This window comes from Sinocyclocheilus grahami, unplaced genomic scaffold, assembly GCF_001515645.1.
Source record: "Sinocyclocheilus grahami isolate Dianchi unplaced genomic scaffold, SAMN03320097.WGS_v1.1 scaffold334.1, whole genome shotgun sequence".
NCBI lineage: Eukaryota > Metazoa > Chordata > Actinopteri > Cypriniformes > Cyprinidae > Sinocyclocheilus > Sinocyclocheilus grahami.
The window spans coordinates 666,711-678,212 of record NW_015505513.1 but is presented as its reverse complement, the minus strand read 5'-3'; the positions used below and the strand labels follow the sequence as shown (position 1 = coordinate 678,212).

Here is an 11,502-nt window from a genome sequence, read left to right as displayed (position 1 = left end):
CAGGCCGGTTAACACTTTACCGACAGGTAATATCACTGACCTTCTGTTTCATCTCTCTGTCATTTTGTGGGACATTTGTAATGGTCAAATTGATTGGTTCAGTGAGCCTGATGTGGGCATGACTGAAGAACTGGTAAAGTCAGCTCTTATTTAATGACTGATGTCTAGATTGTGTCTTATATAAATAGTTACTCTTTTTTTATATAGGTGGGGATTAGATTAGGTGGCATCAGCTGGATTGTAATCAGCAGCCTTTTTCCTTAAAGGGATAGTTCACCCAAAAATGAAAATTCTGTCATTAATTACTCACCCTCATTTCGTTTCAAACCCGTAAGACCTTCGTTCATCTTCGGAACACAAATTAAGATATTTTTGATGGACTTGGGAACATTTCAGTTGTATTGCTGTCTATGCAGGGTCAGACAGCTCTCAGATACCATCAAAAATATCTTAATTTGTGTTCCGAAAATGAACGAAGGTCTTACAGGTTTGAAACGACATGAGGGTGAGTAATTAATGACATAATTTTCATTTTTGGGTGAACTAACCCTTTAAGAACTTCAAGAACTGATTGCCATGTGCAAAGTGTAATAATAAAATCTCTTTTGTTTGAGAAAATTGTTCTGACCATGTGCAAGATGACTGCTCTCTGATAGGAGAAGGTCATGATGAGGACACCACTGAGATTTTCCCTCTGTTGCCTCATCCAGTCATTGTCCTTCCACCAGGAGAAAAACATGAATAATTCAGCAGCCTCTGTGTGCATATGCATGCTTGATTATGTTAAAGAGATAGTTCATTCAAAAATGAAAATACTGTCGCTCCACACCTGTACAATGTTCTTTGTTCTATGGAACATAAAGGAAGATATTTTGAAGAATGTTGGTATCCAGACAGTTTTGGTGGCCATTGACTTCCATTGTATTTTTTGTCCACACAATAAAAGTCAATAGGAACCAAAACTTTATGTCATTCCAAACCTACATGTTATTTTCTGTGGAACCCAACTTCTTTTTTTTTCTTCTTTTTTTCAACTTGTTTCTCACACAGTGATGGTTTATCATAAACAAGTACAAAAAAGCACCATAAAAGTATGACTTTTATACCACTTGTGCACTATAGTCCAGGTTCTTCATACAGTAGGTTTGTAATGACAAGGCATTATTCTCTGATCATCTTCTCCTCTACTGCATCATATGCCTTTGTGGAGAAGCTTTGGGTGTGCAATTTTTACTTTATTAGAAAGTGAGGATAGCAAGTATACAGATGCAACATTATTTTTGATTAATTTTCTGATGCATTTTCATCCCAGTTTTTTTATGATTGTTGTTAGATTTATAAATGTATAAATGCTAGGTAGTTTAAGTAAAGTTAAACTATTCTGTATGTGCATGTAGATGTATTTTGTGTGAGCTATGACTGAGAGCATTCATACTTAAACAGTAGCATGTTTTAGATGGATTGTTTTGTATTGGTGTAAAAGCAGGTTGCCTTTTTATGGAGGGATGCTGATTGCACATGCATTACAAAAGTTTGGCAGTGCAGGTTTGAAATTCTCCTTCTTCAAACTGCATTGTGTCGCTATGCTCTCTGCAATCATCTTTCGCTCTCCCAAAACCGGCAGAGCAATCCCAAAATGTTCAGCTTTACCAACATACCAGGCCTAAAGAGCATCTGTGAGAACGTAAAGACAAAATTCCAGATTTGCCTGACATTCCCTCGCAGCTAAGCATGCCGATGTCACAGTGTTCATCGGAAAAATGAATTCCGATAAAGAAAGAAACCCATTCACTTGGGTTCCCATCATACAGTTCTTAAAATCAGTTAAGCCCAACTTTATCAATCTGTTTAAACTCTCTATAGAAAGAGTGCAGCAATCAGGCATGACAAAGCCATGACATAGAGGCAAGTGGTATCAAAACCTGGCAGTGTAGCAGAAGTGTTAAGAAGATATTTCACTAGCATTACCTTTTAATATACGTTTACCAAAGGGATTCATTTTTGACCCATGGTTAACAGAGGTTCACTGTGACAGTGACTTATTTGTATGAGAGTACACTAGATTCAAGTATGATGTTTAGGTGTTTGAGATGCATTGTGAAACGTTGTGCTAGTGACTGTGTTTCCACACTGTAAATGTGCTTCAGGCATCCACAAATATACAAGTAAAATGTTGAAATGTTAATGCATTTTCTAACTTCTAAGTATATACTTTAACTTTTCTTAACAAATTCATAATATTTGTATCAGCCGCCCAAACACAACCAAATCTGGACTCAGAAGCAGCAAGGTAAACTGAACTTAAAGTTGGCTCAAACAAGCCCTTTTTTTCAATTTCTTATTTCTTACTCACACTTACACTATCTTTCTATTAACCATGTTTTTGCAATATCTTCCCAAGCATTCCATATTCCTTTATTCTGCCAGTTGATATGGATGAGATGCTGTTTGCATACATTTAAGTGCCCTGACTTGATTGGCTTTAAAGTATTTGTCAGAAATTGTATTAATCACAAGCGTTTAGCAGCATGTGAAAGGCTTCAGCAGTACTGTGTAACATTTTGCTCTCAGTCTTGCCCATTGGCTGGTGAACTAATGCAGCCTTAAGTACTGAGAGGAATGGCAGGCACACCGCTATGAAAGTATAGGTAAACTTCTTTTGGACCCACATACAGTCACCATGCAAACAGCAGAAACACCTCATGCAGTGAGGACTTGCTATTAGGCTCAAATCCTTGTTGCTTTTAAAGGGCAAGTGGGTAGAATATGTTTAAAAATGGAATCAAGAGCAGTCTTGGAGAGGAATTTGGCTGGGTGGAGTGTTTTCGAAACTACGCATGTCTAGTTTCGGATTTTTATTTATTTATTTCTTGGCAAGAATGCATTATGAGCATGCCGAGAAGTTAACTGGAGATACAATTCTGATGCAATGATACTCCCAGATGCCATTGTTACTAGGGCTGGCATGATTCAAAGACAACAATAACTGCTTTGCTAACAGCTTATATTGTAAAACAGAAAATATTATTGCAAGTCAAGTTTTGTGCTGGCTTTGCACTGCAGCACAATAATACCTTCAGCTAAACACACAGACATTTTCTTAACGCAATGTGCCGAGAGAAGCCTGTTTTATTGCAGTTAAAAGTGGCAATAAATAACTCAGTGCAGCCCTGGAAACAGAGAATATAGGCATCAAAGAGTGTGAATTGAGTAGTAAGTGGTTTGCTACAGAAGGGCTGCTGCCTGTGACTGAGTGGGAGGTGAATTAGTGGAGAATAGTCAAAATACGCTAGATTCCTCTCTGAGACCCCCTTTGTGGAGGGGAGTTGCTTGGGTAAAGGGAAAAGAGGGTAATGGAGAAGGCAGAGGGAGGAGTGGAAGAAAGAAAGAGGGTTGAGACGTTTAGTTTTTCTGGTTGGTGGGGTTCACGTCTCCAGAGTCGATCTTGTCACTCTTCTTGGAGTCATCGGACTGGGAGGAGCCTTTGCCGGGTTTACTGATCTGCTGATGTTTGTCATCATCATCCTTGACCTCCTTCTTTCCGCTAACGCTAGAGCTGCTGTACATACGGGACTGGTAGCTGTAGCTGGACACTGAGGCAGGGGTGGGGTAGGTGATCCCGGTGGTGATACGTGTCTCCTCCCCTTCCAACAGTTTCCTGAGATGGATAATAAATGGAAGGGTGAACAAAGAGACGGTGGCGAGGCAGGGTGTGGTGGAAAAGGTGAAGAGAGATCAGTGCAATGCATTTCTGTATCACATCAGCTAATTCCATTAAAGCAATTCTCATGATTTTCATTTTAGGTCACAGGTATGTTGATAAAGAATGGACAGAATGCACATTTCACTTGCCTTCACCTTCACATATCAATAAAAAACATTGTTAATTACCTGTAAGCAGCAATCTCTATGTCAAGCGCCATCTTGACATTCAGCAGGTCTTGGTACTCCCTAAGGTGACGGGCCATCTCACTCTTAGTGGTCCTCAGCTCATTATCCAACTGCCCAATTGTATCCTGGGTGATGTTACATGATATATTTATGATTTTAAAAAACTGCTGCATTTAGACTGGATTATTTGTTTTGACACTAGAAATGTTTCCATACTCTCTTAAAAAATAAAGGATATTCGTCACAATGCAATAAAACAACCATTCTCTGTTGCCCAAAGAACCTTTAAGTGAACAATTCTTACAAGAACCATTTTTTCTTAGTGTGAAGAACTAAAAATCTAGTAATCCTTAAACATCTAAAGAACCCCTTTTCCACTATTAAGAACATTTTGTGGAATGGAAAGGTTCCATGGAAGGTGCAAGGTTCTTCATGAAGCTATTGATGCCAATAAAGAACCTTTTTTTTTTTAAACCCTGCACATGCATTGCATTGCATTGCAGAAAGAAAGAAAGACTTTACAGTAGGCAACTTTAACCTAAATGCAATGATGCTTGTGGAAAAAACATAGATTAGATTTAATTGTATGGGCTAAAGCACTTACATTCATTATTTAGTGACACTTTGTCATCATTATTTGATGGTAGCTGATTTATTAAAAGGTTTGGAAAACCTTATGAATAAAATATCCAGTATAGGCTGTTCATTTAACTGTCTGAAGTCATTTTAGCACCATGGACAGAGAAGCGGTCACATTCACAGTCACTTGCTGTGGTCACGCCCATTTCACGGGGCTCTTTTGTCTACTGTCTGGTTAGCAGAAGCACAAGTTTCAAACACTAGATATTCTATTTTTAAACAAAACAGATAGCGATCGGTTGTTTTAAGAAAACGCGAATATTCTCAATGTTTGTGATCATTTTAAAGAATTGAAACTCTTTTCCGATATCCATACATTGTAACTCAGTAGAACCCGTGTGTAAGATTAAAATTGAGGAAACCAACCTGGTAGCCCATGGCCTCAGCGTTGTGCCTGTCTTCCATCTCATGAATCTGCCTTTCCAGCGATTCGTTGGTGCCCTTTAGGCTCTCGATCTCGATGGTCTTGGACTGCAGCTGCCTCCTGAACTCGTTGAGCTCTTCCCTGCTGGCGCGAATGACCTCGTTGCTCTTGTTGGCCTTTTCGCTGAGATCGGTGAACTTGGACTTGTACCACTCTTCAGCGGACTGCAAGTTCTTACTTGCCATGACTTCGTACTGGCCGCGAATCTCCTTGAGGGCGGAGGTGAGGTCGGGTTTGGCCACTTCCATCTCCACGGACACCTGGGTAGCCTGGATCATGTTCATGAGCTCAGTCACCTCCTCCTCCTGCACCTTTCTCATAAAGTTGATCTCGTCCAGAAGGGCTTCGACCTTCTTCTCCAGGTCTAGGCGCACCATGGTGGCGTTGTCCACGTCCTTCTTGAAAGCTCTAAGCGTTTGCTCAGCCTCCTCGCGCATTCTCATCTCCTCCTCGAACTTCTCCTGGAGTTTCTGGAAGTCCTCCTCAATGTTGTCGCGCTCGAACATCATCTGGTTCTTCTCCGCGTTAAGTTCCTCGAGCTGGGAGCGCAGTTCTCGGATCTCTTGCTGGTAGAGTTCGGCCAGACGGGACGGTTCTGTCTGGCGCTGGCGCAGGGTCACGAGTTCGGCTTCCAGCACTTTGTTGTGCTGCTCCAAATTGCGAACTTTCTCGATGAACATCGCGAAACGGTCATTGAGCCCTTGCATCTGCTCCTTCTCGTTGGTGCGAATGATCTTGAACTCATTATTAAGCGCTGTGCTCTGGGTGAAGTCGAAGCTTTCCAGACTCAAGGATGAAGATGGGAAGGCAGATCGAGTGCTGCGCTTGTATGAGCTTGGGATGCTGGAGCGGGTCGTGGGCTGGGACTTAAAGCCGCTCCGGGAGCTGCTCAGCCGGGATGGAGAGGCTGAGTAGCGGGTGGAGTCCCCGAAGATCTTCCGGTAGGAAGAGGCGGAGTAGATGTCGGATCCGTAGCTCATCTTGGCGTTTTGAAGACAAGGAGCAGAACCCAGGCGGCGTCTCCTTTTATAGCAGGACTGTCCCAATCAATAATTTACCCGTGCTGCTCCTCGCATTCAACCTTCCTTACTGCAGATGTTTCAGATGGACATACCCTGAAAAAATACGACTAGTAAGCTGATCTATAGGTTATTTTAACTTTTAAAGGCGCAAAGAGTGCTTTTTGCCTGTGGAAGGTGTTGTGTTCTGTATTTCACTGGAGACTCAGGTGGGCAGCAGCGAGCGGATGGAACTGTCCTTTTTGGCGCAGTGCTGATGTCAGCAAAATATCATATCGTTTATTTACTCACTCATACACGATCACGTCACATCTGTGAAAAATACCTACTGCTTGTATTATTATTACATTATTATTATTATTGTATTATTTATTATTACATACTTGTATTATAATTATAATAATTATTATTGTCATCCTATTATTCAGAATAAAAAGAAAAAATTACGTAAAACAGGTGGCTGTGATGGTGTTAAAATAAAGTGATGGTGTTACAAGCATTACGTATGGCAGTTATATTTCAAAATTCTGCACATGTAGTAATTAAGTTATGCTATACAGTTAAGTTATGTAAAATGTGCTATTAAGATCTGTTCATAAAATCTGATTGCGTGAAATGCCAAATAATTGTAATGACGAGTTCATTGAGTTCAACTGCGATGGGTGGTGCAGGGAATTCGGGGAATGCTCCTTTTTCTGTAAATGTATAAAGTAATGTAGCTAATGATTATTATTATTTTTTTTATTTTTTTTGGAATGGCCAATAGGTTAATATAAATATTTCTCTGTAAATCTGTAGGTAGCCTAATTCATACTTTATATTACTGTGGAATTATTCTTTTTTTTACTTAGCCTATTTACTACCAAATTATTAACACGTGTACAGTGTAGATTATAGTAATAATAGCTTACTTTTGTCCGTTTTGAGTTATAAAAATAGTAATGCAAAAGGAACTTAGCGTCTACACTAACTTGCCTTAGGCTAGATTCTCACATATCAAACAAAAATCACAAACAGCCTATCCTAGATTTATTTTTCTATAATCCGTGAATGTAATACAGCCATAATAATGTGTTAAATTTGACACGACTGTTAACGCCCTGTAAGATAGGGCTACACAGTACACACTAAATATATATCTATGACAAGGAGACAGTACAGTGCTGCCATCTGTTGGACGCTTCGAGATCTTAACAGATTGCAGGCAAACAAACAAAGCAAGGTTTAGCCCAATTTCCATGTCCTGTGTGGCCTTCAGATTCAACTGTAACTGACGATTGAGATACCTTTTCCTTTCTTTCTTTCTTTCTTATTGATTTTTATTGTATTTTATTGTTTGTTTTTTGAGACAGGAAACTTTGGTTGACAGGCTTTTTTGTTTAAATGCACCACGTGAACTAATAAACTAATAAATGAGATAAATGAGAAACAATATGAGAACAAAAGTTCAGAACTGTCACTGTGGGAGTACCTTTTCAAAAGGTATATGAATACTTACAAATATGAATAAGTATGAATATGTATTTTTAATATGTACCCCTTAGGGGTAAATAGTGGTACAAAGATTCGTTTTTGTACCTATAATATACGACAGCTTTGTACCATGAGATACATTTTTAGTTTATTTAATACACTCTAAAACATCCAAATGAACTGGTTTTACTAAAATAATAAATATATGATTTAATTTGATTCAATCAATCAATTCACATCATTCATCAAATCCGATAAACATTATGCCTAAACCTTTTTTCTCTCGTTTTTAAAAAAGAGATATATAGTATATGAATTAGATGTATATGACTTACTTTATTGATCCCTGAAGAGACATTTTTGTGTAACAACTTACTAAATGGAGACAGCACAATATACAGTTTAATGACATATAATACTCAAGAGCATTTATAATACACACCTGCCAGGTGTTGTGTGAGGATAATATAAATATCTAAATATGTGGTGAACATATAATGCACAGGGCAGATGGTGAACTGGTATTCTGCTGTGAGGAGCAGACATTGTGGCAGCAGGCAGAAAAGACAACAAGACCGACATCTTGGAACATTTTGGTGGTACTGTATAAACGGATAGCATTTGGATTGCTTTACATTTTGAAATCATATTCAAAAACCACTATGAAACACTAAATTGATAACTCAAACAACCATAATGTTAGATATATTATTTCATTAGTCAGCATTAGTTAGCTATTTTAGTTAACACGAACTAACGATCAACAATGCTTCAACTGCATTTGTTAGTTTAATTAATATTCATTTTTACTGCAGCATTTACTTTTTTCCACTTTGGTGATATTTTCACATAAAATATGCACATTTTCAAAACTATTGGTGCAAATATCTAAACTGATCACACTTGTAACACTGCTAGTCAATCTTTCAAAACTCAAGTTATACAGAATTGCAGTCCACACAACCATAGTTTCAAAACACAGGATTATTGCAATATGTTATTAGAACATTTGGTTTAGTCGCCGAAACACAATAGTATGCCTATAATCTTCTTTCAATTTACTACTTTTAATAATCAGTCAATTCACTAGAAAACAATGTGTAATACGTTTCAAATCACCCGTGTTAGTGAATTAAAGATGTTTCAGTAATACAGATCACAGTTATGTTACAAAATACACTCACATTACCTAACTTACGTAACTGACATAAAATCTATAATGTCTGTATAATAGTATCTATTGTGTTATCAAAAGATGTAATGAAGGTACAGTATGACATGGAACACTAGAACAGAGTTTGCAACCAATACAGTAGATGTTCTCAGTGTGCAATATGACTGAATGTACTGACTTCTCAGATGAAGGGTGAGTTACGGTAATTTGACAGTCCCAGGCATCTCTGATCAATCTAGATTCACAGTCATTGATTGTTTCTTCTCCTCTACTCTGTCTGGTTCAATGTTCAAAAACTGCAAATGCATTCTCTCTCTCTCTCTCTCTCTCTCTCTCTCTCTCTCTCTCTCTCTCTCTCTCGCTCTCGCTCTCTCTTTCTCTCTCTAACTCTCTTTCTATCACACACACACACACACACATGCTTTGAACATTGTGGTTTACCTCTCAGAAAAATTGCTTAATTAAGCTTTTAACAAGAATTCCTTATATTTGGTTATCCGTTTCAGAAACTCCAAACAAGTTCCATAGAATCTATCTATATAGAATCTAGAAATCTATAGCTATACCAATGATTCATTGACTAACAATTAAGATCAGATGGGTTAAATGATGTGATAGGTTAAATAAAACAAAGAGAAGAGATGCGAATGGAAAGTTTGATAGTAATAGCATTATGAAAGGCAATTACTGTGAATGAAAGTTTTATGCATTTTTGATGGTCTTAAATTAGTACTAAGAGTTTTGAAAATGTACCACTTGCTTGTGAAAACTGTAGGTCTATGAAAAGCTGTATTTTTATTACACACAAAATCGTTACTTGTCACACAATTTCTGAAACCTGACACTCAAACAGCAGAAGCACTCACCAAATCTGCAAAACCATGCTAATTCTCAGCCTTTGACTCAGTTTTCAATTTCATAAAACATTGCAAATCACAACACACAATTCTCTATGTAACACAAAACTAAAAGGAATTGATATTATTAAGGTGTTTGCAAATGTTTGCTTTTGAGATGTGTTTTGAATGCAGTGCTTCATTTTGCAAGAGATGTGAGGCATTTTGCATTTTGTGTGTGCAATTCTTGGATTTGTGTGTAAAGTTTTGAAAAAAAAGAGGCAAAGTTTTGAGAATGTAAGCAAAAACTGTAACTAACTTTAACAAAGATGAACAAATATTGTATATATTGATCATTATCAGTTCATTTTAGCTAATTCATAAACCAGTGTTAACAAATGAGACAAAAATGTGTTAACAAGTGTTACCTAAATTTATATAGTTCTAAAATTAGTCATGAAATAATGAACAATCATTTTTACACAATTTATTTGTAAATAATTCATTAGGTCTTAGCAGTTCAACATACAATGTTTAATGTCATACAGCAGGGGTTTTCAATCTTTTAAATGTCATGGAAATATTAAAGGGGTCATATGATGCTTTTTTAAAGATCATTATTTTGTGTATTTGGTGTCCCTCCTTCCGACAAGCGCAGTCTGCTCTGATTGGCCAGCTGACCCAGTGCATTGTGATTGGCTAAACACCGCAAGCACTCGTCAGAAATGTAACACCCCTTACCATAATCACAAGCTTCATCTTTCAAAATAAATGTAAAGACAGTAAATAATGTCATTAGTTTTACCATCAGTTCAAGCCCGAAAGGGGAACAGAGTCACGTGACAGACAAAGCACGGTTAAGACAGCTGACTCCACTGTGATGTGACCCCCCCTCTCTCTCTCGCTCGCTCTCTCGCTCGCTCTCTCGCTCGCGCACACACACTCACGATGCTCAAAACTCCGCATTTGAACAGTCAATAGCAAATACTTAAACTAATAACAAAAGATTCTGTAATGAAAATATTTAGTTTCTATTATGTTTATTATGTTTATTTCTAATAATGTTGTGCTGTTAGATGTATTATTTAATTAAAATAATTGTGTTAATTTATTTTGATTATATTTTGATTTATTTTCAAATGTATTATTATTATTATTATTATATTTTTTATTATATTTTTATTTTTTTACACGTTTTTTCTCTAAACTTTTCCCCGGACCAGTTTGAAAACTCCTTATGTGTTCAATAGGCTACATTGATCAAAATGCTGGAACAGTTTTGTTAGTTCATTTTAGCTGTTGCATTAACTAATGTTAACAAATACTGTAATACCTTACTGCAAAGTGTTACTGTGAACAATCTGGCTAAAAAATCCTGTAAACAATGAGCTGTCAGTAGACCAACCATCTTCAAGAGGCTGAGGCGGTCCCGCCCATAGACTGTAGGCCCCGCCTTCACATCTCTCCGTCGCTGATGTGATGACAGGTTTTGCTCCACCTCCTCTTGATGTAGCCAGCAAGCACCGCCTCGTCCTGCCCCTCAGCAACTGCTTACGGCACGGTTATGAAAACTAAAGACGAGCTTTTGATGCAGATTAACAGTAAGAATTGCTGCTTCCTGCTGTGCGTTCTGTCTCATTGATATTTCCCGAAGTGTTTACAGTGCTGCCTGTGCAGTTGAGCTTTTGTGTACAGACGGAAGGAAGGTAAGTGAGCGAATATGGTTGAACTTACAGTTGTTGTTGTTGTTGTTGTTAGTGTCAGTGGTTTGTTTGTTTGCTTGTCTCTTGCCTGTGTTCAGCTTGAATAGATCGGGGATGTTTGATGTTCTGCGCGAAGCTCACAGTAATGTTTATCAATGCGCTTTGTGTTCAGCCAGGCTAGCTCCCGTGAAAATATATATTTACACTATCGTATGTAAAACAGGATAACAGGCGCGATACTGAACACCGTGGATGCTTAATGTTAATACATCCTTTACATATCAAAACTGTCTAAATCTGCTGGATTGTCAAACTCTGTTTCAGCCCTTTTCGTGGGAAATTC

At 37.9% G+C, this 11,502-nt stretch overlaps 2 protein-coding genes across 3 annotated transcripts in view; one reads left to right on the top strand and one right to left on the bottom strand.

The window, feature by feature from the left end:
* Window positions 1-1,414: 1,414 nt before the first annotated feature.
* On the bottom strand, window positions 1,415-6,064 carry inab (internexin neuronal intermediate filament protein, alpha b). The gene is made up of 3 exons (XM_016295335.1): window positions 4,897-6,064; window positions 3,892-4,016; window positions 1,415-3,658 (listed from the first exon to the last, which is right to left on the bottom strand). The coding sequence occupies exons 1-3, from the start codon at window positions 5,932-5,934 to the stop codon at window positions 3,403-3,405; spliced, it is 1,419 nt and encodes a 472-aa protein (XP_016150821.1). The 5' UTR covers window positions 5,935-6,064; the 3' UTR covers window positions 1,415-3,402.
* A 4,910-nt stretch (window positions 6,065-10,974) lies between these two features.
* LOC107602759 (cytosolic purine 5'-nucleotidase-like) overlaps window positions 10,975-11,502 on the top strand; it is a 30,885-nt gene continuing 30,357 nt past the window's right edge. Inside the window, exon 1 of one of the 2 annotated variants that reach the window (XM_016295333.1) lies at window positions 10,975-11,057. In XM_016295333.1, the coding sequence (XP_016150819.1) occupies window positions 11,021-11,057 (37 nt within the window). In that variant the 5' untranslated portion in view covers window positions 10,975-11,020. Of the gene's footprint in view, window positions 11,163-11,502 lie in introns of both variants that reach the window. The other variant, XM_016295334.1, reaches the window with a different exon arrangement.

What these genes read in the sequence shown, in the direction of transcription:
- inab (XM_016295335.1), bottom strand. Translation starts at nt 5,934, where the DNA reads ATGAGCTACGGATCCGACATCTACTCCGCCTCTTCCTACCGGAAGATC. An exon ending in CTGAGGCCATGGGCTACCAG is followed by an intron (nt 4,017 to 4,896) that starts GTTGGTTTCCTC and finishes AACATCACCCAG; the next exon opens with GATACAATTGGGCAGTTGGA. An exon ending in ATAGAGATTGCTGCTTACAG is followed by an intron (nt 3,659 to 3,891) that starts GTAATTAACAAT and finishes TATCCATCTCAG; the next exon opens with GAAACTGTTGGAAGGGGAGG.